The sequence below is a fragment of the Neovison vison genome, chromosome 11, assembly GCF_020171115.1.
Source record: "Neovison vison isolate M4711 chromosome 11, ASM_NN_V1, whole genome shotgun sequence".
In the NCBI taxonomy this organism is placed as follows: Eukaryota; Metazoa; Chordata; class Mammalia; order Carnivora; family Mustelidae; genus Neogale; species Neogale vison.
In genome coordinates this window covers 13,235,358-13,262,391 of record NC_058101.1, presented here as the reverse complement: position 1 = coordinate 13,262,391, position 27,034 = coordinate 13,235,358, and the positions used below count along the sequence as shown (strand labels likewise).

Below are 27,034 nucleotides of genomic sequence, written 5' to 3'. Positions count from 1 at the left end.
ATTCTCTAAAGCAGGGATTTTTTTTTTTTTTTTTTAAAGATTTTATTTATTTATTTGACAGGGAGAGATCACAAGTAGGCAGAGAGGCAGGCAGAGAGAGAGGAGGAAGCAGGCTCCCTGCTGAGCAGAGAGCCCGATGCGGGACTCGATCCCAGGACCCCGAGATCATGACCCGAGCCGAAGGCAGCGGCTTAACCCACTGAGCCACCCAGGCGCCCGGATTTTTTTTTTTTTTAAAGAGAGTGCACGCACACACAAATGGAGGGGATGGACCGAGGGAGAGAATCTTAAGCAGGCTCCATACCCAGCACGGAGACTGAAGCCAGGCTGGATCTAATTTATTTATTTATTTGATAGAGGGAGAGACGGAGTATGAACAGGAGGGTTTAAGGGAGAGAGAATCTCAAGCAGACTCCACACTGAATATGGACCTGATGTGGGGCTTGATCTCACAACCCTAAGATCATGACCTGAGCTGAAACCAAGAGTTGGACACTTAACTGACTTTATCACCCCGGCATCCCAGGTAGGGACTTTTTTTTTTTTTTTTTTTAAAGATTTTATTTATTTATTTGAGAGACAGATCAGAAGTAGGCAGAGAAGCAGGCAGAGGGAGAGGAGGAAGCAGGCTCCCTGCTGAGCAGAGAGCCCGATGCGGGGCTCGATCCCAGGATCCTGGGATCATGACCTGAGCCGAAGGCAGAGGCTTTAACCCACTGAGCCATCCAGGCGCCCCCCAGGTAGGGACTTTTAATAAAGGTTCCTAGAGAAGTGTATGGTAGGGCTTTGGAGTTGTTAATGCACTTAAATTGAAGGCAGAACTTTGGGACATGTGAATTTTGGGGGGAATAATCCATAAGCTTCTATCAGATTCTCAGAGCTTTGTAACTCAAAGATGAAGAATGATACAAATAAAAGGTGCAGATAGCAATTGTTTTCATCTATATATTTTTTAAAGATTTTATTTACTTATTGGACAGAGAGAGAGAAAGAGGACATAAGTAGGCGGAGAGACAGGCAGAGACAGAGGGGAAGCAGGCTCCCTGCTGAGCAGAGAGCCCGATGTGAGGCTGGATCCCAGGACTCTGAGATCATGACCTGAGCCGAAGGCAGAGGCTTAACCCACTGAGCCACCCAGGCCCCCCTATTTCCATCTAAATTCGGAATGGTACTTTGAATGCTAACTATTGTCATGGCATATAATTTAAAACTTTATGTTCATTATTTATAAAGTGATAAAGAGATTCTGCATTATTCTGACACTTAAAAATATGCTCTAAGTAGAGAAAAAAGTAACTGTAGAAGTCAGCAACTTACGGGAAAAGACACCTAAAACAAATGCATATTTGAGCAGAAAATCTTTTAGCCTTGTTGTCCCTTACAAATATTCAACTAAGAAAAATGCAAGAAAAATTTCAGAATTACCGTGGGAGAAATTGTTCACGTTCAGGTTTACCTAGGGATTCGACAATATCTGCTGCTTCAATGTATAACTTTAAAGTAGAAGATAAAAACACAACTTACTATGTATAAACATTAAATTGCTAAAAAAAAAAAAAAAAAAAAAAAAAAAAGAGGCAGTTTTTCTCTTCTGTAGTTACAAATAATCATTAAGGAAAACAATGATAAAAATACCAATCCTGAGTAAAACAATACATTAAAAAAAATTTGTTGCTTTTTTTACAATATACATCCCTATATTACTTTATTAAAACAATGGTTAAACTTGAAGAACTGTTAAAAAGATATAATTTGATTCATGTGACTTATCCATCTTAAAAATGATAAATTTTAACAAACCAAAGGAAATTTCACCTCCAAATCTATTTATAATTACATAAAAACTCTGGAAGCCCCATTCAATTTCAGCTACGTTTGAATAAATAATCTGATTACTTTTAGATAAGAAAGTACCTACTCTGTTTTATTTTCCAGTTTGGGTATATTATGTGATTTATAATTACATATAACAGAAGGGAAATGATTTAGGAAGTCACAATTTTAACATTTAAAAAAATACCATGTTAAAGTTTATTAAAAATAGAATTCACTCTCATTTTCATTTAAGTAACTTATGTGGCAAATTTGAACATAACTAAATGGCTGTTTATTATAACAACACAGAATCCATATTAATAACAACTTATATTCCCCATACTGTTAAGAGCTGTATCTAAATTAGACATTTACAACTGAACTTGTACTCTGTGTTAAAATAAATCAAGTAATTAAGCAGCAAACAGAATTATGTGGTAATTTTTAACAGATAAATGTTATATTCAAAATGTTACAGCGTTTTCAAGAAGGAAAGGGCCTGAAGGGTAGCCTTTGATATACCTTCTGCCAATTATTCCTTTTGGTAACAGAAATAAGGATTTTTTAGTTCTTTTTTGAGATATTTTTACCCTATATATAGAGCGTTCTCATACTTACACCATTCCCATGCTTTTACTTTTAGTTTAAAACTAGGAAGGAATTTTAAAGATTCCTGATGCCCAAAGATTCCATGGAACTGTTTTAAAGTCCTGAGAGCCCATGAATATACTAAGCTAATAGTACTAAAAACTAAGTATAAAGAAAATTCATTCCTTCACTCTCACAAATGAGGGAAATATACCCTAGAATGCAACTTTGGGTTATATTCCACTAGCCTCAACCAATGATATTGTCAGTTTCAACTAGAGAATTAAACTTTGGTGGAATATCACATCTAACTCATGCATCAAAAAACATTTTAAGGTTGCTTTTATAATATATTAATACTATAATTCATAACAAACATTCATTGTATGGGTGGGAAATTCAACCTTTTAAGTATAAAACAATATTAAAATACAGAACTAACCCACTGGCACAACGGAGAAAACTTCCCTGTCACGGCTTTCAATACTTCTTGGCTGGCAACACCTCCTACTGCTGCAGCAAGTGGGGGTAAAAAACCTTGAGCAGTCCAAGACAGCCAATGCACAATGTCAGCATTTACTTCTGGCTGAAACAGAAGCCATGAAAGATGACAATCTTAATAGTTTTTACAGAGACACTTAAAATTTCAATGGCTTACTGTGAGAATTATTAAATTACTATAGCTTAACTTTGTAAAAAGCTACTCAATTTTCCTACTAAATAGATATTAAGTCCTAAAAAATTTCCAATCTCATAATAAGAGATCCAATTGCATGTTAGTTACCATAAGCAGTATTTCTCTATATCAGCAACTGCCCATTTTTAGTTTTTGAATCTTTATGTTTCACTAGGGCAAGGTTTAAGATTAACTGGAATATCTACCATTACAGTTTTTGTTAAAGAGCAGTTCTGTGATGTCAGTCAATATTTGTAAACAACCAGAATTTTAAGAAAAGTGTTTTAATGAAAACTACAGGAAAAAAAAGTAAAAGGGTCAAAAATAATGAGGCAATACATTGTTAGAAAAAAAAATGGAGAGTAATGGCAATTTTCCACACTAATTTAAGAACCAATCACCATGAAGTTGTCATTATCATACTTTAAAGCTGAAATGATGTTTCTTGAAGTAAGACTTATTTATTAGTATTTTTAAGGAAATATTGGGGAATTGGATTCTGGAGCGATTATTAGCACAATTTATTTGTGAGAAAGATCTTTTCATGAGCTCTGGCTTCTCTTTCTCTTCCTATTCTTTCAATAGCAATAACCTTAATCTTAACCTTAAAATTCAAATAGGGCTCAACTGCTTTGAAACCCTATGTAAAATAACACTACTTGTGCATTTGGGGGGGAACAGGGAAGGCTCTTATCATTTTCTCAAAGACATCTGTGATACAAAAAGAGGATACTATCTATGTAGTTACTATCTATTTACTATTCCACCCACTCCATTTCAGTATTCTAGATTTCATTATTTTTCAACTACTTAGCACTAACTGCAACTCAGATTATGATTTCATTTAAGCTGTGACGTTTCTGAATGCAGAGATACTGGTGGCAGTGACAATAGTAAAAACGATGAGAATGCTAATAGAAGCAGGTAATTTGAGCACCTACTGTGAGTTTATATTAAACTCACATGTAATTTATAAAATAATCCTAGGAAATATAATTTTTATCATTCAAATTAGAAAACTGAAACTTTGATAAAGGAATTTACTTAAGATTTATAGCTAATAAAATAGAATCTGAACCCCAAAAGTGCAAATTACCATTAGGATACACTATCTCCCAAGATTCTACTATTATTTAATTAACAAACAGCCAAATCTGGGGAATATTTGGTTGCCTCAGGATAATGACAGCAGCCTAAATCTAAATTTCCCCACACAACCTCTAAAAACAGGTATGCATCCATAAGAAGAGAAATAAACCAGTGGCAGAGTTTCAGTATTACTAAGAAACAGAACATTATGAACTTCAAATTACCTGTAAATAGAAAAATAAGTACTAAACTCCAACAAAACTACTTTGGACATCATACTATTGCAAGGCTGCAGAGAGAGCAGGAAGTGTGTAACCACAGAAAACAGAATGAAAGGCCTAACAGTTAAAATCATTCTGAGAAAACAGAAAGCCCCACACTAAGTGCAAAAAATACTGAAAACCTATGAAATCTAGCAGATATCAGCACTGACTATGGTGTAAGAATTTATCTGGGAGAGAATGATATAAATAGAAAGAGGGAGACATCCTTTGACACAAAAGGCTAAAACAGGAAGAGAGGAAGTTAAGGATTTAACAGAAATCAAAGAGATCCACAAGACACCAACACCTATCCTCTAAAACAAATAAACAAAACAAAAACCCATTGAAGAATCCATTAAAGATACTTCAGTATCCTAAGAGAATAAGGGTTTTAGAAGTGGTAATCTGGAAAAGAATCCAAAACCCTTGCCCTGAACCAAAAGTATGGAGAAAAACCAATTTACTATACCAAAGTAATGTAAGAAGGAAACAGAAAATTAGAATCAAAACATTTCAGCTACTGAAAATTTCTCCTCCAAACTAATCACAAGGCAGATGAAATTTGATGGAGTGAATCATACATCCTTAATGAACATTTGGGAGATGTGGGAAAACAAACACAAAACACCTCACTTTGAATTACAAATTTAATAACTAAGTATCAAAATAATCCATTCCACCAGCAAACACCCCCTAACTGATCAAAAGGGGGAAGAAATAAATAAAATTTATATCCATGTATCAAAATGGGTTCACAGTATACCTGAGAAAATGGACTGAATGATCAATTCTGAGATATAACCAGGTAAAATTATTACACTTTATAGATAAAAAATATAAAAATCATGAGGCAAAAATACCAAACTACTTATAAGAATAAGAAAATTAAGCTGGCATTACATTTCTTTTTATTTATTTATTTATAAAGATTTTATTTATTTATTTGATAGAGATCACAAGTAGGCAGAGAGGCAGGCAGAGAGAGAGAGAGGAGGAAGCAGGCTCCCTGCCGAGCAGAGAGCCCGATGCGGGACTCGATCCCAGGACCCTGAGATCACGACCCGAGCCGAAGGCAGCGGCTTAACCCACTGAGCCACCCAGGCGCCCTGGCATTACATTTCTTAACAAAACTTCTCAACAGTAAGATACAAAGCAAGATACCACTGAAGAAAGTAAGGCCTAGAATTTTATATTCAGCCAAGTTGTCTTTCAAGCATGGAGACTACTGAAAACATTTAAAACACATAAGAATCAGAAAAATACATAATTTTGAGCTCTAAGAAATATTCTAGGATTTCAAGATTTACCAAAGGCTATAGTAATCAAGATAGGATGGTACCAGAAAAAGGACAGAAACAACCAAAGGAAGATAACACTGAGTTCAGAGGTAGTCCTACTCATAGATGTTCAATAAATTACTGAAAAAGAATACCCAGAATATTGAATTAGGAAAGAACTACCTTTTCAACAAGTGGGCTAGAATGACTGGATATTCATATATTTAAAAATTAACCTTAATCTATGCCTGGCAGGGTATAAAAAATCTCATAAAAGCACAAAACTGTACCAATGAATACAAAATATGAATTATATACACTTGACCCATACTTTGCATGTATACAAAAATGAACTCATAAAACCATAAAAATTTCCAAAGAAAACAAAGGACAAAGAAAAATTCTCCAAGAAAACATATGACCTTGGATTTAAGAAGATATACAAACCACATACAGAAGAACTGGTACTCTGAAGTTTATCAAAATTAAAAACTCCTTAAAACACACTGTGTAATAAGATGAAAAGACAATCCATGGACTGGAAGAGAATATTTGTAAAACATGTATCCCATAAAGGACTGATATCCAGGACATATAAAGAACTTTCTCAATCAATGGGAAAACAACTTATCTAATTAAAAAATAAAGATTTGAAAGGACAATTTATCAAAGAAGAGATAGGAGTGACAAATAACCATATGAAAAGATACCAAATGCAAAGTCAACTATGAAATGCAAATTAAAACAAAAACAAGATCAATACGTAAGCTTTAAAATGGCTCAAATCAAACAAACAGATAATATACCATTATGAAGATAATACAGAGCAATTCAAACTGTCATACATTTCTGGTAGAAATGCAAAAATGGTACAGCCACTCTGTAAAAACAATTTGGCAGTTTCTTCTAAAATTAAACGTATACCCATCATTTCACTCTCTTAACACAATACTAGGTGTTTACCCAAGAGAAATGAAAACATAAGTCCACACCAAAATCTGTATGGATGTTTGCAGGATTTTTACTCGTAATTGCTCATATTAGAAATCCAAATGTCCACCAACTGCTAAAGGGGAAAACAAATTGTGGTATACCCATATAATGGAATACTACTCAACAATAAATAGGAATGAAAATGCAACAACATGGATGAAATTCAGATTCATTATATTTAGTAAAATAACCCAGACTCAAAAGGCTACATACTACACGACTCCATTTATATGACATTCCAAGAAAAAGGCATGAAAAAGGTTGGGGGAGTGGGAGATGATTATAAAGAGGCATAAGGGAATTTTTTGGCACTACGAAAATGTTTTAGATCTTGATGCTGGTGGTGGTGACATGACTGTACACTTTGACTTAATTGTGCACAGTTTAACTGCATATAGAATTTTGTGTACTGTGTATCTAAAAAGGGTCTAATTTTCTTAATATCCTTCAAGGATTCTTAATATCCTTCCTTTTAATCACAGACTTCATCAATCTATTTCTAGATTTTCACACTTTTCTGTAACCACTAAATGCATAAAAGGTCTTTAACTTGTGGTTAATGACTCACTGTTTTCAGTACATTATTTCCTTCTTTGTTTAATCACATAAAGTATGAGATCATATTCACTTAACCCCAAATGTGAAGACTTTTCATTTCCTTCTTTTATAGTATAATAACGAAAACAAAAAAACTGAATTTGCACAAACACTGCTATTTTGGTATCTGCTAAAATAAAACTATTGGCCAGCAGGCACGGCATCATAACATGAAAAAGACATTTTCTAGGTGAAATGTCCAAACATGATATGCAAAATGCAATTAAGAAATATGAATATATAATGGATAAAAGATGATTTATAGGAGAGCTTACAACTTTATACAGTGAGTTTCTGTGGGTTAACGAACTAAGTAAATGAGCAGAGATAATATTAATACTAAAAATATAGCAGCAATAGCAAATAGTAATTACTATATGCCACATACTCTTCTAAGCACATCACAAAATTAAATCACTTGATGTTCATAACAAACCCCTGAGGTAGGTTAATGCTATTTTATAGATTTATAAACTAAAGCAGAACAAATTCAAGTAACTTGCCTACTGTCACAGAGTCAATAAGCAGCAAAGCTGGGATCTGAAAGGTAAGAGAATATTAATATATAGAATGTATCTATGTTACACCGTTTTTGATGGCCATTAACTTTGAATATTCACCTTCTCTTCCAAGGTCTCACTTATAGATGTTGCTAGTTTCAAAAGCTCTTCAGAATCTTTTTGGCATCTAGGATTCAAAATGAAGCATCCCAATTTCAATTTTCTGAAATGCTATAAATTGTAAGTCATATTCAAAACTAAAATTTAAGAAATGTGTTAAGAAAAAAAAGTGGAATTTTGCCACCAGTTAGCACGAAGTGCTTACCTGACTTGAAGGTAGTTGATTAATAAATGCATTAATTAAAAATCATGATGGTATATAAATAGGATTTAGTTTTAAATTGACAAGGAAGAAACTATTTGCAACAATACTTCTGACTTAATAGGCTAGAAAGGAAAAAATTACATAGTGGACTCATAACTCAGTAATTCTCAGATTTTTTAATTTTAAAGTTGTAGCTTCTGAAGACTTCAAAGTGGGAAAATTCTTATTTAGCATAAATCCATTTTAATAAATTGATCTTTCCACTCCCACCAGAACAAAGAACATGTCATAATAAAGGTTTATACAGTTTGATGTATTTAGTAGTACTGCAACTATTAAGAGGCTTTAGTTACTTTTTCAATTTTTTAAACTATCATTTCCAAAATACTGCTTTTATAGTAAAAAAAAAAGTTATTTAAAACAGAAAACATTACCCAATATTTGGCTTGCGATTATAGTTCTCCTGAAACTGGTCCAAGGCAAGCATCGCTGTGTGTATCTCTAAAGGTGCCTGTTTAGAACATTAAAAATTCTCAACGGTTATTGCCAGCCTAACATGTGCTAGACAGGCACTGTGCTAAAATTTTGTAAACATTATTTAATTCTTAAGATAAATCAATTACCTTAATACTACTATTATCTCTAATTAACAGATAAGGAAGCTGAAGCTTAGAGAAGTTAAACAACTTGACTTAAAGGCCATAAGGCTATTACTTAACATAATAGTGTGTCAGTCCCAGGTTTTAGTACATTATCTGCATGAAAGTCACAGTAATATCAACTAATAACAACAACAAAAATTTGTATAAAATCAATATCACCAAATCCGTTTCCTTGATCAATGTTTATAAATCTGGAAACTGTTCATATAATAATTCTTTCCTTACCACAAATAAACTCACTGCTGCACAATTATATTCAGGGATTTAAAAGTACAGAATAAATGCTTCCAAGGTTTTTAGGAAGAAACATGTATCATATAAAACTACATGGTTCGTATGGACATTGGGGAGGGTATGTGCTATGGTGAGTGCTGTCAAAGGTGTAAGCCTGATGATTCACAGATTTGTACCCCTGGGGCAAATAATACATTATATGTTACTAAAAATAATTAAAAAAAAAAACCTACATGGTTCAGAAAATCTTTTAGTAAAGTCATCTGCATAAATTACTGAAATCATTTTTTTAAATACCAAAGCTAGTATATATATATATATTTTAAAAAGATTTTATTTATTTATTTGATAGACAGAGATCACAAGTCGGCAGAGAGGCAGGCAGAGAGAGAGAGAGAGGGAAGCAGACTCTCACTGAGCAGAGAGCCCGATGTGGGGCTTGATCCCAGGACCCTGAGATCATGACCTGCGCTGAAAGCAGAGGCTTAACCCTCTGAGCCACCCAGGCACCCCCAACTAGTATATCATTATTAAAGTAACATATATTCCTATTATTTTAAAAAGTTTTCCATGAAATAAATTCCTGTTTTTAATTCTTGGGAGTCAACTCTAGGTATGTGAATCCAACCTTTATTAAAAAAACCTGACAGAAAGGTATATACATGGTTAGCCTACTTCAACTTTAAAATGTCCCTTACCAATTCCCAACCCCACTTTGCTTCCTCTTTAAAAACTACAAAGTGTTTATTTACCTCAGGGTTGCTAAAATCCGCAATAAGGCACTTTGGATGTTTTATCTGAGTCTCCAATGGCTCCTTAAAAAAAAAAAAAATTTTTCTTCAGAGCAAGTGAGTGATTCCTTGACAAAATATATAGAGCACTAAAAGGAGTACATCTCTCTCAAAGGTCTGAAATAACTATGGATGGTTGGGCTAATACAGTTTAATTGAAATATAAAAGAGTTACTATTCCCTACTGCCCCTTGTTTAAACAATTGTATTTCATTTTTTTGAATGTTAAATGCAATTAGACAACCTGCTACTATATTTGGGATGAATTGGTGAAAACACCTATATACTTGAAAAAAACTACTGTTTTAATCAAAAAGCTACTGTATTTTTTTGATATCGAATTATCAAGTTTTGTTATGCCTGATAAGACTTGAATAAATACTCAAAGCTGAAATTTTCTGCGTGGAGCAGAGAACACATGAAGGCCGAAAAACCCAGCCAATCAACCAACCATCCCCTCAAACACCCACCCAATCTGAAATTTACTTGGGGTATAAACCTGAGGCATTATTAAAAACTGGGAACAGAGCCAAGAGGAAATAATGCAGGGGCAGATTTGATGAACTATATTTTAATCTGTTGTTTTCTTCAAACTTTGGCTTGGACTAAGCCTTGTAGAGGACTATGGTTAATAATTGTTCTGGAAAGAAGAGGCAATCAAGTTAAACCTTGAGAACTTGCAAGAAAATATAGAGATGTAGTAGACAGCTTATAATGAGAAGGAGCCTATGGATTTAAGCGGCAAGAAACTCCTTAGTTCCTCATTACACAGTAGCTACTATATTCTCTGTCTCTTTTTTAAAAGATATTATTTATTTGTCACACAGAGAGAGACAGCACAAACAGGTGGAGTGGCAAGCAGAGGGAGAGGCAGGCTGCCTCTGAGCAAGAAGCCAGAGGTGGAACTCAGTTCTAGGACCCTGGGAACATGACCTGAGCCAAAGGCAGATGTTTGACTGAGCCACCCAGATGTCCCTGCTATATTCTATTTAGAAACTTAAATTTCCTTTCAATGCCAGTTTGTATAGGCTTATTTTATATTCCCAACATATACACTCTTTCCTGAAATTAAAAAACCTGAAATATGAAAAATATTCCTTTTAATTTAAAAATGTAAATAATTGAGTAATAAAACAAAACATAGCTTCAATGCTTGTTAAATCCTTCAAACATATATTAGTTTTATCTTTGTCTTAGGGAATAAGAAGAATGATCAACTCTTTGATGATTCAAAAAAGTAGAGTCCCTTTGAGGTAATTTTTATACCTCAATTACATGCGTTGGTATTCTAGATATAAAATTTTTTTTCTAGATATAAAAATTTTTTATTATTATCAGTTTATTTCCCTAAATTGATCCCATTTCCCTCCAAGTGTGTACAAATTAAAAACCAAAAATCTGTTCAGCTACTAAATCTACTGAATTAATTGTCTGGTTAACTATTTTATTACTTTTTTTTTCTCTTCTGCAAAGAAATATATTTAAAGCAAACAAACAAACAAACAAACAATACTTACAAAGCAAAATGTTTTAGGAGTCTTAATTTGGACAGCTATGCCTCCATGTAAATAAGGTTCCAGTTCTGTAGTATCACCAATGCTGAAAGAAAATGGTGATACCACTAAAAGAAAAATAAGAAAACCATTATATACTGATATAGGTATTTAAATTTGAAGACTTATCATGATAAAAATCTTAATTTTCCCTAATTTATACAATTAGAAGATCCCATTATAAATCTTTTTTGGAGGGGGCAGAAAGTGTGGAAAACTAGACACACTATTTTTCCAATGTGAACTCAAGGACTTAAAAATAACCAAGAAAACTCAAAGGGGGTAACAGTAATGAGGGATGCTTACTACTAAATAGTAAAATCATTTTATAAGACATCAATAACTAATATTGATAACTAATAATTATATACAATTAATACTAAAATATAATGTGGTACTGGCTAACGAGTAGGTAGGCAGACAAACAGTAGCATGAAGATTCTGAACTATCACAATCCCCCAAGCTTTGCGCAGTGGCAGTATCGTAGCCAATGAGGTTTATCCGAGGCGCGATTATTGCTAATTGAAAACTTTTCCCTATTACAATCCCCCATGGCACAGATCCCAAAATAACAATAACCCTAAATGATTAGCTGAGTCGATTTCTGCAAAAGCAGATAAAAATTCTTTAATGTTAATGATCTAACCTGTATTTTACGTATCTGGATATAGTCTGGGAATCAAAATCCAGTAATTTTGTTACCAAAGATGCTCAACTAACTGTAGATCCAAAATTGTTTTAGTATAAAGAGTTCATAACAGGACTAATTTTTTTCTCTCCTAAGGATCCATTTTGCAGTCATTACAAGAAAAAAAAAAGTAATCTATTTACTAGTCTATACAGTAATTACATAATTAGACTTTCAAATGTCCTAAAGATTAACATGAATCGTTCTTAGCTAGCAGGTGTAAACATGCCACCTTTGAGTTACAAGATGTCTAGCAATGTCTTTACATCTTTTAAACATGGCTGAAGGAAAATCACAAACTATGCAAATTAACACTGCTAAAAATTCACTATCTTCAACTTCAAATGGGCACTAAATGAAGACTGATAATCTTTCTATTTTCTTTTAAATCTTTTTATTTTTTAAAATGTTTACTCTCCTCAAATCTCTAACTGTGGCACCTTTCCTCTCCTTTGGGCAATGACCTCATCTTAGTCTATTAAAAAAACCAAATTCCTTCGGCTTTTGCTAACAAACCCACAAACTTGCCTGCAATAACATCCAATCATTTTATCCATCCAAGCCACTGAATAAAAACATGTTTCCATGTATAGTTCATAGCCACCTTACAACGGGCCTGAACTGCCCTTCCACCTTACCTTCTCTTTAAAACTTCCCTTTTTGCACTCCCTAAATGAGTAAGTTGCCCATGTTGCAATATTTGCTTCCTTACTAAATGAGATCATGAAATTTCCTCTTAAATGCCTTAAGACTTGCTACCTCAACTCCCACTGCCACCCTGCCATATTATATCTTTTAGTCCCTTGAATTGTTTTGCCTTTTATTATTTGGCTTTGCATAGAATATTCTTTTCACCACTTTCCTAAGTCAATCCAATCTTAAAATTTTAATCAAGATATTCTGTCCTCACTGCTGCTGTACCAAGACTGGGTAGATTTCCTTGCTACATTTAGAGTTCCCAGAATGCCTGTACTCTGTTTATATCATTGCTGCTTAAGGTAAGTATCTCCTCACTTGGATTGAATGTTTTGAAGCCAAGAACTAGATCATGTCGGAGTTAATGCTGAGTTCTCAGCACTGAGTAGATTGTCTGAACTACTAAAGTGCTAAATAATGAGTAAGTATAAATGAATTAATAAAACACACGAACTTACCAGTTATTTGTTGTGTAGAACCATTTAAGCCCGTCATTCCATTAACTTCTCGAAATGTTACAAACTGCCCGGTCTCAAGTTTGTGAGGATGATTTTCAAGGCAGGTGACAATGCCAGGATTAGCCTAAAAACAAGTTCATGTATACCTTTTTGGTACAAATTTTAAGTCTCTCACAAAAGGGACCATGTTATCATAAAGTTCTCAAAATAAAATTCTCAAAATAGTCAAAATATTGGGACATTCCTTTTTTAGTAAAAGCCTTTTAAGAATTCTCGCAAAATAATGATCATCTTATTTTACTATCAATGTTTAAAATAGAATTTTTATATTTCAGGGAGACAGATTCTACAAGGGAGTTCGGATATTTCACAGATATAAAGATTTCTGTGACTTCTGAAAGACATTCAAGTCATCAAATTTAGATTTTAAAGTTTTGTTACAAAAAACTGTACAAAAATGATGAATCTAACTTTAAGATCAAGGAAATAGAAGGAAGAAGGACAGAAATTTAAAGCTAGAAAACTGGTAGTTTAAAGCTTGCCCAACATTTTATGGAAAAAAATACATAGCCCAGTTTACCAGGATAAAAATAGGAAGAAATTGGCTTATCTTACCAAACAGGATGGATGGGATAGGTCAAAGGCCCCCAAATTTCCCAACTACATATAATCCAACACATTTCTTGAATAAGGTAATGATAACTTAATCTAATAAAAGCTAAAGAATTGTCATTCTGTCTTTCATAATTGTGAAGATTCTAAAAATTCTCTTGTGGACTGAATAATTTGGAAAAGAATAAAATCATGATCACAAACATGTAGATAAAATTAACCTAATGTGGGTTTACTAATGTCTCAAGAAGAATAAAATTCATAAGGACTTTATTAAAAAAGAGGAATAATTTGAAGGTAAGTTAAATGGGAACATTTATGGTTACTTTATAATTTTTTATGGATAACCTTCATACTTTGTGCACTGTTCAATAAAAGAAAATACCAACATAATACAACAATCCATACTAGACCCTGGAGCATATTCTAACTGTATGATATTTGCAGGGACAAACTAAAATCATGTACAAAGGTTAAAGGCTGAATAAAAAAATCATTCTGTAAGTAGAGAGACAGAAAATGATTTTTTCAAATGCATTCTTCCTAAGAACGGGTGAAAAGGCAACATTACACTGGGTTAAAAATCAAGCATAAAGACAGAAGCACAAACACTATCAGGTCAAAATATATTACTCCCTTATATTTGGCTTCTTTTTGAGCTGTAATGTAAACTGACTGAAAGGATGCAAATAAATGTAATGATTTAGACTCAAACAAACAAACAAACAAACCAAGAACTAAAAAAAAAAAAAAAAAACAAGTAAGAAATTGATCATGATGATTTTTCTCCAATTCTTTTAGGGAATTAAAAACTTAAGCTTATATGAACTTTCTTTTTTTTTTTTTTATATGAACTTTCTAATGTGACTAGAAAGTACATACTTTTTGATCTTAAGGGTAATTCTCAACTTTTTTCCTCCTCCAAATGATGATTTAGAAATGTAACAAATTTTTAAAAAGCTCTTGTTTATGTATCCTCCTGTAGTCAAGTGATGGGCCAGGTAACTTATGACATACTTAGTACATCTACAATCTGACACAATAAACACTGTTCAGTAAACACTGAATCACACTTCATGTCCAATAGGAGCACCACATTGAACAAAATTAAATTATGACATAAGTAAATGTTGATGTACCAATTATTAATGTTAGAAGGAATCCAGATACTCTTGTCTATTCTAACTTTATAATGCAATCAAGAGATTAACACAATTTTTCCTTACAAATTATCTTAAAATATTATAAAACAAGTGAAAAATACTGCATATTACAGCATTTTGCTAATATCATTATTTGCAAAATTATATTCACATCAACACTAAAAAATTAATCATATAAATACACAATTATATATATATGCATATATATATATATATATACACACAATCATACTTGTGTTATATTTGAAATGAAAATTTCTTTTGGTTCTTCTCCGGTAGTATCTGAAACTTCAAATTCATCACCGAAATCACAAAACAACCGTGACCAAATTCCATGCATATCTGCACTGATGAACTGTGAAATGATAAAAAATAAGTTCAAGCTTATCTATTTATCTAAAGAAAAAACCTCCACCTCTATTTTAAGCCCCTTCACAACATGTTTATTTGTAATTAAGATTATCCAAAAACCCCACAAAAAACCAGAACAAAAACAAAAACAAACAAAAGATTATCCTTTGGGATATAAAATGAATCACAAATAAAATACATTAATTGTAAACTATTTCAGGAATCAAGGATATTGGTATTTGGGACTGGATATTTCCAAGTATTACACAATTAGAAGATGACACAATCATTATACATTCTCTCTCTTTTTTTTTTTAAGGTTTTATTTATTTATTTGACAGAGATCACAAGTAGGCAAAGAGGCAGGCAGAGAGAGAGAGAAGGCAAGCAGGCTCCCCACTGAGCAGAGCGCCCTGGGATCCAGACCTGAGCCAAAGGCAGAGGCTTTAACCCACTGAGCCACCCAGGGGCCCCTACACTCTCTGATTTTTAAATGACAAAAATTCTTTCCTTGTCCTAAAAATCAAGTAAAATATTTAAGAAATGGTTAATTTGGTTCAATGGTCTTAGCAGTGGATTTTTACTTTCCATTTGAGAAAATAATGAGTGCCTAGTCACTAAAAGTAGAGTTAATGGAAACTAAAACAGAGCTCAAAGCTGAAAATGAAGGCCACAAACAGAAAAGGGCTGAGGTACTGACAGTACATATCGAAGTGAAGAGAGGTAAAAATCAGATTCTTACACACAATTGTTAATCACTGTTTTATTAAAAGTGATTTTTATAATATTCTCCGTTCTAAAAATCTGTAAAGAAACTGTTTTTGTACTCAAAATTATTTTTAGAGTTAAAAATAATAAAGGGAAATTCTTACTCTGTAACACATATGATCCTGTATAAAGTCATTTTTTTTTTTAACAAAAACCTGTATATTCATATTTGGATATAAAAATGTAGCCCATTAAAGTAATTTATACCACTTATTACATGAAGTAGTGAGAGTCAATAGAAGACTACCTCCTACTGGATCATGTACTGCCTTTACTATCAAAATGGATACACACAGCTTTTTTTATGAAACAAAACTGAGCAGAAATTTAGAAACTTTTTAGCTTCAAAAGCTGTAAACTTGAGGCCATTTTCTTTCGAGTACAACTTTCAAGTAAGACAGTGTATATCAATTACATAAATAAAGATTTTAGTTCATAACTCAGTGTAATTATTTTGTAAAACTTCTGTGCCCTGTCTTAAGTTTACTGACTACCTTATGTCTTATTCATCTGTTGAAACTGTGAACTACAGCATAATGTTGCACAGAATGCAGATATGTTATGTAAACACCACAATCCAAAAATTTTCACCACATCTATTTAATAGAGTATGGCTGTTGGTTTAGTGCCTACCTCAAAGGAACGAACGTTTTTTTCTTTTTCCAAAGGAACAAATAATCCCACAAAGGAGGTGGAGCTAGTAATCTACATGTAACTGCACAGGATCAATTATGATTTTTCCAATCTAAACCTATTTCTGGTCTTTCCAATGTCACCACAACTCAATTACTCCAGAAAAATCTAGAAGTCATTCTTGATTATTCTTTCCTTCACAACTAATATTCATCTATTCTCATATTTCAAATTCAGTGATTTCTTACAATCTCTATTTCTACCTCTCTTGATTAAGGCACCAGAATCTCTCACACAGGCTACTCTATTCTACCCTCATATTTCAATGGCTCTCTTTTCTCTTTGGTTTTGTAATTCCTTCATGTTCTTAAGAATTATTCAGGACCGAAAGAGTTTTTATTTCATAGGTTATAACTATTGATATTTGCTGTGTTAGAGATTAAAACTGAGAAACATTTAAAACACAAGAATACACACACATTCCATAGCTGTCAAAGCAATAGTATCACTACACATCATCTAGACTTTGGAAATTCCACTGTACCCTGTAAGAAAATCAGACTGAAAAAGCAAATAACATTTTATAATAATATGATGAAAATAGTTTTGACTTTGCAGATCCCATGAAAAGATGTCAAGAATTTTCAGTATCCTTGGACCATACTTTGAAAACTACTGCTCTAGACTATTTTCCAAACAGCATATCCAGAGTAAATCTTTTAAAAAACCTACATTAGGTCAAAATCATGGGCTTAAAACTCAGCTATCCTCAAAGTTATTTAAGTTACGGTCTTCTAATTACTGCTCTGAACCCAATCCTCTGAAAATGTGTACTCATATCCTCTTTACCCAAACTCCGTTTTGGTCTTGCTTGCGTCTTCCTGTTCCTTAAACACACCAAGCAAATTTTTATACTTGTAAGTCTTTATACCTGCTGTTCTTCATGATTTGAATCTCTTTCCCACGTTTTCTACAGCTGGCTCTTTATAATTATTCAGGGTTCTATTCAAATGTTATCTCCCCAAAGAGGAGTTCCCTGACCTTTAATTTAAGACAACCAATACTAGTTCCCATCCCAACATCATGTAGTAGACATTATACTCTCTCTTTACCTAGCTTTTTTTCTTCATAGGACTTGAAACTAGGTATTTCTTTGCTTTTTTTACTATGTATCTTCCTTACTAGATAATTTTCTAGAGTAAGAAAATTTGTTTGTCCTATTCACTAGTGTATTCCTACTGCCTCCAACTGTATCTGTAGCAGGTGCTCAATCAGTATTTCTTACAAGAACCAATAAACGTCTTGAAAACCACCATTATGCCATTTTTAAAGTTAAATGATGAAGTCAATATTCACTAGTCTTTCCATTCCTAACCTTATTTCTTCCTTAGTTTTGGTAATTTGCTATAAGTCAAATTTAGATCTTGGTTTTGAAAATAGGAAATGAACATGATGCCAAAATTAAGAGAGGAAAATATTACTGTGAGTGTCCTCATGTAAAAAGAAACTTTTTATACAACGCACTGAAAAACTACAAATTCTAATAGTGGAAGTGTTCTTTCTTTAACTACCTGTCATTATTAAATGATACTATTACCTTAATTGGAGGGCAATGAGAATGGCAAAAGTTATTGATCTTCTTCTGCAATGGAAGCTTGATCTCAGTCAATACAACACACTGTTAAGAAGAACGTAAGAAATTAAATACTAGAAAATAAACAATTAGTTTGGAAAAATACACTTCTAAATCAGAAGCATTTCAGTTTGCATCATGAGAAAAACATTGTCTTCCTTATTAAAAAATACTATTCTATTGTACTCCATCCTAAGGTTAAAACCTTCAGAGTTATGGAATAGCAAAAGTAAAAATAACATATTACATTAGTTGGCTTAGCTTGCTTTTACTTCAGATAGTCAACAGATTCACAATATGACTTTTGCTTTATGACAGGGTTATTAGTGAAACCACCAATTTCTGTTATTTTAAAAAAGCAGATTATAATTTTTTTCTTTTTTCTTTCATTTATTTATTTACTTATTACAGAGAGAGATAGTGAGAGAGGGAACACAAACATGGGAGAGCTGGAGAGGGAAGCCCAATACGGGGCTCAATCCCAGAACTCTGGGATCATGACCTGAGCTGAAGGCAGATGCTTAACGACTGAGCCACCCAGGTGCCCCAGCGGATTGTAATTTTCAATGCTTACCTTTTTATCATCACCCTGTGAGATAATTACAGCTTCTATAATTAGATTTTATCTTAAGTAACTTAGTTTCATAAAGGTCAAAAATTTTCCTAAGGTTATTCATCTATCAAGTGGCAAAAGCAGAACTAGGCTCTCATTCCAGACTTTTTCTTGCTGCTCATTCCCATGAATTAATTGTATAACTCATTTTCACTACAAATATCCAGGTGTGAATTTATTCTTATTCATCTAGCTCAGAATATGGTGTGCTTCCTACAGGGAGATATTCCTCTTCGATGGGTCTCTTACTTTTTGTACATGTCTCAACTGGGTCAGCCATGAATCCAAGGCTCTCGACCATTCCTGGGCCATTTCTCAGGATTGTATTTGCTTTGTGAAAGCTTAGGAGTGAGGTTTGATACCCTCTGGAACAAAGAGGGAAAGCATATATCTGTTGTGTGCTATAAAACAGCAGGTTTCCCAAGCTCAGTGCTCCTCTTCTCAAAAGGGACCCATCACATGAGCAGACATCCACTGAGTCCTCGGCACTACACTAGTGGGGTTGGAGGGAAGACAAGAGGAAATGAAACAAATATAACTTTTTTTTAAGTAGGCCCCATGCAGTGTGGAGCCTAACGTGGGGCCTGAACTCACGACCCTGAGATAAAAACCTCAGCTGAAATCAAATCAGATACTTAACTGACTGAAACACTCAGTTATCTCATGACAATCATACTTCTTACCATGCTCTGAGTAATAAAGTCCTTAGTCTCTGACCCAGAAATCTCATGTTTTCTGCCAGCAACCAGTAATATTAACAGGCTAACTTACTAAGTTTGTAAACAGAATAAAATCTGAGACTTATCATTCACTGAATCTAATTTGTGTTTCTTCAATGCTGGAAAATTCTCATCCATAATTTTTTTGAATATTGCTCTTTCCTAATACTCGCCTTCCAGAAATCTAATCTGATGAACTGAACCTTTTCATTTAAGCTCTCTCTCTTTTAAAGATCTTATTTATTTATTTGAGAGAGAGACAGAGAGAGGGAGAGAGTGTGCATGACCAGGGGGGAGGAGAGGGAGAAGGAGGCGGAGGGAGAGGGAGAAGGGAGGTGGATGCCCTGCTGAGCAGAGAGCCAGATTTTGAGGGGGGGGGGGAATTGATCCCAGGACACTGGGATCATGACCTGAGCCAAAATCAAGAGTTGGATATTTAACTGAGCAACCGAGGCAGCCAAAGCTCTCATTTTCTTTTAATTTCTCTTTCACACTTAACTCTAATTTCTATGGGCTATAGTCTCAATAATCTCTTTAAGCTCTTTCAATTCACTAATTCTTTTTTTTTTAAAAATTTATGTATCAGAGAGAGAGGGCGAGAGAGCAAGCACAGGCAGACAGAGTGGCAGGCAGAGGCAGAGGGAGAAGCAGGCTCCCTGCAGAGCAAGGAGCCCGATGCGGGACTCGATCCCAGGACGCTGGGATCATGACCTGAGCCGAAGGCAGCTGCTTAACCAACTGAGCCACCCAGGCGTCCCTCAATTCACTAATTCTTATTCCAATTGTATCTACCCACTGCTTAATCTACCTAGTGAGTTTTAATTTTTTTTTCAATTTATTTATTTTCAGAAAAACATTATTCATTATTTTTTCACCACACCCAGTGCTCCATGCAAGCCGTGCCCTCTATAATACCCACCACCTGGTACCCCAACCTCCCACCCCCCCGCCACTTCAAACCCCTCAGATTGTTTTTCAGAGTCCATAGTCTCTCATGGTTCACCTCCCCTTCCAATTTACCCAAATTCCCTACTCCTCTCTAACGCCCCTTGTCCTCCATGCTATTTGTTATGCTCCACAAATAAGTGAAACCATATGATAATTGACTCTCTCTGCTTGACTTGAGTTTTAATTTTTAAGACTATATTTTCCTTTCTAAAAGTTCTATTTTTTTTTTTAAAGATTTTATTTATTTATTTGACAGACAGAGATGACAACTAGGCAGAGAGGCAGGCAGAGAGAGAAAGGAGGAAGCAGGCTCCCTGCTGAGCAGACAGCCCGATGCGGGGCTCGATCCCAGGACCTGGGATCATGACCTGAGCCGAAGGCAGAGGCATTAACCCACTGAGCCACCCAGGCGCCCCAGTTCTATTGATTCTTTATCATATCTGCTGTTTTTAAGTTTTTATTTCCATACTGTATATTTAATTCCTTCTGTATTTCCTTTTCCATCTGTAATTCCTTTTCCATACTGTATATTTAATTCCTTCTTTTAAGATTCAGTCATTTGAACACCTATATTTTTTAGTCTGTATCCAATTATTCTATTATCTGAAATTCCTGGAGGTTAATTCTATTATTTGTTATATCCTCTGACTCTTGATCACAGGGCACTACATTTCCTGTCTTGTTATTTTGTATCCTGAATCACCTTCAAAGGAGCTTTATATACTGGAATATACCATGGTTTAGTTGGAGGTAGATTCCTTTGTATTTGTTTAATTTCTTTCTGGCATTCCAGGATATAACTAGTTTACTTCTTATGTTAAATTCTCAGCTTTGGAAATTTTAGATTATAAAGAATTATAAAGTTTATCTCCAAACTCGGGTGAGGACAAGAATACGGTTGTGAATTCCCAGAGAAGAGCATTATTTTTTTCATCCAGAGCTCAAAAGAAAACAGGCAATCTTCTTGTTCTGATGGGCAAAAGACTATTCTAATCAACACTTTCCTTGTATAGCTCTCTTAGGTTCTAACTTTATGAAGAGGGGTAGGTTGGAAATCCATTTCTCTCTCTCTCATATAAACCATTTTGTTTCTTCTGTTTCTGCATTAGCACTAATTCCCAAGAAATGTGGTTACTGAAACCAGTGATCCCTGTCTAAAAGTGACCATAGCCAATAAGTAGTTCATTTCCTTTGGCTAATGTACATTTTTGGTCTCTGAGCACACCCCTTACATTATTTTAGGCTCAGATACTCATGTAAAAGAAGTCTATCAAAAATCAAATCAATAATCAAAAAACTCCCAGAAAACAAAAGGCCAGGACCAGACAGCCTTACAGGTGAATTCCACCAAACTTTTAAAGAAAAGTTAATATATATTCTTTTTATTTATTTATTTATTTATTTTTTAAACTATTCCAAAAAAGAGAAAAGGAAGGAAAACTTTCAAATTCATTCTGTGAGGCCCTGATTCTAAACCAAAGATACTATAAAAGCAAACAAACAAAACTACAGGCTAATATCTCTGACAAACAGAGATGCAAAAATCTCAACAGAATATTAGGAAACTGAATTCAATAATCCATTAAAAAACTCCCCCCCCCATTAAAAAACTCTTTAAAAAAAAACAACCCCTCTCTACCAAGATTAGTAGGATTTATTTTAGGGAATGTAAGGGACAGTTCAATATTTATAAACTGATCAAAATGATAAATCACATTAACAAGAGAAAGAATAAAAACCGTACGATCACTTAAATCTCAACAGATGCAGGAAAAGCATCTGAGAATATTAGGAAACTGAATTCAATAATCCATTAAAAAACTCTTTAAAAAAAAAAAAACCCCCTCTCTACCAAGATTATTAGGATTTATTTTAGGAATGCAAGGGACAGTTCAATATTTATAAACTGATCAAAATGATAAATCACATTAACAAGAGAAAGAATAAAAACCATACGATCACTTAAATCTCAACAGATGCAGGAAAAGCATCTGACAAAGTACAACATCCATTAATGGTAATAACTCTCAACAAAGTAGGTTTACAGGGAACATACCTAAACATAATAAAGGCCATATATGAAAAACCCACAGCTAACATTTTCTTCTCAATGGTAAAAAAATGAGAGCTGTCCCTTTAAGATCAGGAACAAGTTAAGGATGCCCACTCTTAACTGCTTTTATTCAACACAGTACTGTAAGTCTGAGCTGTAGCGATCAGACAAGAAAAAGAAATAAAAGGCAGCCAAACTGGTAAAGAAGAGGTAAAGCTGTCACTATTTGCAGATGGCATGATACTATACATAGAAAACCCTAAAGACTGCAAAAAAACTATGAGAACTGATATATGAGTTCAGTAATAACACAGTTTACAAAATTAATATACAGAAATCTCTTTTATATACCAATATGAAGTAGAAGAAAGAGAGATTAAGAAAACAATCTCATTTACAACTGCACCAAAAAAAAAAAAAAAAAGAAAATTTAAAAATAAAACCAAGGAGGTAAAACTAAGAAACACTGACAATAGAAATTAAAGACACAATACAACAAATGGAAAGATATTCCATGCTCATGGATTAGAAGAATTAATACGGTTAAGAAGTCCATACTATTCAAAGCAATCTATAGATTTAATGCAATCCCTTTCAAAATACCGGCAGCATTTTTCACAGAACTACAACAAATAATACCAAAAATATTAAAAAATACTATGGAACCACAAAAGACTCTAAACAGTTCAAGCAATCTTAAGAAAGAAAATCAAAACTGGAGGTATCACAATCCCAGATTTCAAGATATACTACAAAGCTGAGGTAATCAAAACACTATGGGACAAAAAGAGACACATAGATCAACAGAATAAAGAACCCAGAAATAAACCCATGCTTACCCATGCCCTATGTTCAATTAATCTAAAACAAAGGAGGCAAGAATGTACAGTAGGGAAAAGGCAGTTTTCTTACAAATGGTGATAGGAAAATTGGGACAGCCACATGTAAAAGAATCAAAATGGACCACTTTCTTATACCAAACACAAAAATGAACTCAAAATAAAGATCTAAATATGAGACCTGAAACCATAAAACTACCAGAAGAAAACAGAGGCGTAATCTCTTTGACATCGGCTACAACAACATTTTTCTAGATATGTCACCTTAGGCAAGGGAAACAAAAGCAAAAATAAACTTCTGGGACTATATCAAAGCTTTTGAACAGTGAAGGAAACCATCAACAAAATGAAAAGGCAGCCTATCATTTGCAGGGGCAAATGATCTATCTGAGAGGGGTTAATATGCAAAGTATATAAAGAAATTATACAACACAACACCAAAATTCCAAATAATCTGATTAAAAAATGAGCAGAGGACCTGAACAGACATTTTCCAAAGACATACAGATGGCCAACAGATGAAAAGATGCTCAATGTTACTCATTATCAGAGAAATGCAAGTGAAGACCATGAGGTACCATGTCACATCCGTCAGAATGGCTAGAATCAAAAAGATAAGAAATATCAAGTATTGGTGTGGATGTGGAGACAAAGAAACCCTTTTGCACTGTTGGTGAGAATGCAAACCGGAGGAAAAGCTATAATGAAATATTATTCAGCCATAAAAAATAAGATCTTGCCACTTGCGACAACATGGACGGGCCTGCACAGTATTATGCTAAATTAAATAAGTCAAAGACAAATACTCGATGATCTCATTTGTTGGTAGAATCCAAAAAAATAAAAGAAATGAACAAAGAAACAAACAAAAATCCCGGCCTTCAAACAGAAAGAACAAAATGGTTGTTGCTGGGGGGAGATGAGTAGGGGGATGGTAAAATAGGTAAAGAGGATGATGAGGTATGGGGTACAAACTTACAGTTCTAAAATAAATAAGTCACAAAGATGAAAAGTACAGCATTGGGAATATAATTAATAATATTGTAATAACACTGGTGACAGATAGTGACTACATTTAACATGATGAACATTAAGTAATGCACAGAATTGTTGAATCATTATACTGTATACCTGAAACTAATGTTAATTATACTTTAATAAAAAAATTTAGAAAAAGGAAGTCTATTAAACAATTTTACTTAGAAAGTCTATTATGCATCTTTGTAGAGGATGGATTTCAAGTTATCTAGTCCAGAATGGAAGCTTATGCTGGTTTTAAAATTGGTGTGATATTATAATAATAAATATACTTTTTGGTCATTATCCAAGGTTCCTGGCACATAGAGCCAAAATCTCTTGTAATTTCCTATGTAAGAGCTATCGAGGCATTCGAGGCATCTTTTGTCATAGTATTTAGTTTTGTCCCAAGTCCTGAAATAGCTCCAGAGTGATAAAGGTGAAATAACATCTTTTGTTATTCATAACAAGCCTCTTTCAGCTACACCTGAGTTTAGATTAATGAAATGACATTTGGATGTCATTAAGGATGGGGTGCTGATTGCTAGGGGAACCAACCTTGTGATTTAAAATTCAGAACTTTCAGTCCTACATCTCAGACCTCCATGGAGAAGACAGGGGCTGGAGATATACTTAACTGCTAAAGATCAATCATTTAATCAACTGTGCTTTCATAATGAAGCTGTCATAAAAACCCTGAACTAGGGGCTCAGAAGGCTTTCAGGATTCATGGAGGTGCTGGGAAGCTGCCATACTTGGAGAGGGCATGAAAGCTGTGTGCCCCTTTCCCCATACATTAGTCTATGCGTCCCTTCCATCTGACTGTTCTGGAATTACAGCTTTTTTTTTTTTTTAAAGATTTATTTATTTGACAGAGAGAGATCACAAGTAGGCAGAGAGGCAGGCGGGGGGTGGGGGGGAAGCAGGCTCTCTGCTGAGCAGGGAGCCCGATGTGGGGCTCGATCCCAAGACTCTGGGATCATGACCTGAGCTGAAAGCAGAGGCTTTAACCCACTGAGCCACCCAGGTGCCCCCGGAATTATAGCTTTTTAAATAAACCAATCTGGTAAGTAAACTGTTTTCCTGCATTCTGTGAGCTGCTCTGGCAAATTAATTAGACCCTGAGAGGGGGTGTGGGAATCTCTGATTTATAGCCAGTCTTTAGAAGCACAGGATAACAACCTCGACTTGTGATTCATGTCAGAAACGGGGCAAAAAGGGGGCTGTTGTGGAACTGAATCCTTACTGTATGGGATGTGAAGCTATCTTTTCCAAGTAATAGTGTCAAAACTGAACTGAACTGTAGGACACTGAACTAGGTGTCCAGGGAGTTGGAGAACTGCTTGGTTGGGTAAAAACCCACACACACATGGTCACACAGTGTCAAAAGTACTGAGTAAAGGTGAAACAGAGTGCTTCTCTCTAAATGGGTAATATCATAATTTACTTGCAGAGAAAATCAGGGTTAACCTAGTCACTTCTGAAACATCTAAGGTGTGGAGAATTGTTGTTACTATTTAAGGTTAACTAAAGTTAATCTTAACTAAAGCAGACTGAATGTTGATTTGCATTTTTTATTCCTCTGCCATTGGATTATACATCATCCTTTGCCTATGGCCTTAGGAATAGCAGTGTACTAAATTCCTGCTCCTTGACTTCGGGCTTGACCATGTGACTCGCCTGAGCCAATGAAATATTAATGGAAGTAACATGAACAGAAGCTTGAACCCTAACCCTAACTCTAACCCTAACCCTAACGCTTAGATAGTTGGACTTGACTTTACACATTTCTTTTGTTGCCATGAAACCATGTCCTTGGTGGACTCTTGGTTCTAGAAGAGAGCATACAGAACAAAACAAAGACTCTGCAATTTTGAGTTCAGCCCAGAATGGCTGAACTCCAAGTGACGTGTAGGTGCAGGAGAAAGAAATACATGTTGCTAGAAATACATGCTGGGTAGTTTTTGATGAACATTACTGTGACAGCAGCTGGGTTTCCACATGTATATGGTCATTAGTTAAAACCATTAGTTAAATGTAATGGTTTTGTCAGTAGTTCTCAGGGTGTTCCCTAAAATGGGGCATTAGAAAAGTATTATTCTAAAGGAAGTCTTTTAACTTAAAATTTTCTGTTCTGTTCAGAAGACTAGGTTTAATTATATACTAAAATAACATGTAACAATTTGCCTTATAATCTGTCAATAACATCTAGTATAAAACATGTAAAATATAAATATAAAATAGAGTACCAACCTGGTATTTATCTAAGAAGGAGAGATCTGTGGTTTCATCTAAAGGAACAGAAGATGATGTGACATGAACGTATGGATTTAGTTCTGCAATATGGTGAAGTACAGCTTCAGCCCTAAAAAAAAAAAAAAAAAAAAAAAAAAAAAAAAAAAAAAGAAAAGACTTTTACTATTCTTTCCTTCAATATACCCCATCTCTCATACTTGGACACTTCGACAACATCAGAGAA

The 27,034-nt window shown here is 34.2% G+C and overlaps 1 protein-coding gene and 1 pseudogene across 3 annotated transcripts in view; one reads left to right on the top strand and one right to left on the bottom strand.

Annotated features, from left to right (window-relative positions):
- Positions 1 to 27,034, bottom strand: part of UBA6 (ubiquitin like modifier activating enzyme 6) — an 86,520-nt gene that overhangs the window by 31,077 nt on the left and 28,409 nt on the right. For all 3 annotated transcript variants that reach the window (XM_044225102.1, XM_044225104.1, XM_044225105.1), the window contains 10 exons: positions 26,809 to 26,920; positions 18,331 to 18,411; positions 15,214 to 15,336; positions 13,207 to 13,330; positions 11,328 to 11,431; positions 9,772 to 9,834; positions 8,558 to 8,634; positions 7,919 to 7,985; positions 2,846 to 2,989; positions 1,426 to 1,493 (listed from right to left, as the gene is read on the bottom strand). In XM_044225102.1, the coding sequence (XP_044081037.1) occupies positions 1,426 to 1,493; positions 2,846 to 2,989; positions 7,919 to 7,985; positions 8,558 to 8,634; positions 9,772 to 9,834; positions 11,328 to 11,431; positions 13,207 to 13,330; positions 15,214 to 15,336; positions 18,331 to 18,411; positions 26,809 to 26,920 (963 nt within the window). The remainder of the gene's footprint in view (positions 1 to 1,425; positions 1,494 to 2,845; positions 2,990 to 7,918; positions 7,986 to 8,557; positions 8,635 to 9,771; positions 9,835 to 11,327; positions 11,432 to 13,206; positions 13,331 to 15,213; positions 15,337 to 18,330; positions 18,412 to 26,808; positions 26,921 to 27,034) is intronic.
- LOC122890603 lies at positions 11,826 to 12,009 on the top strand (annotated as a pseudogene).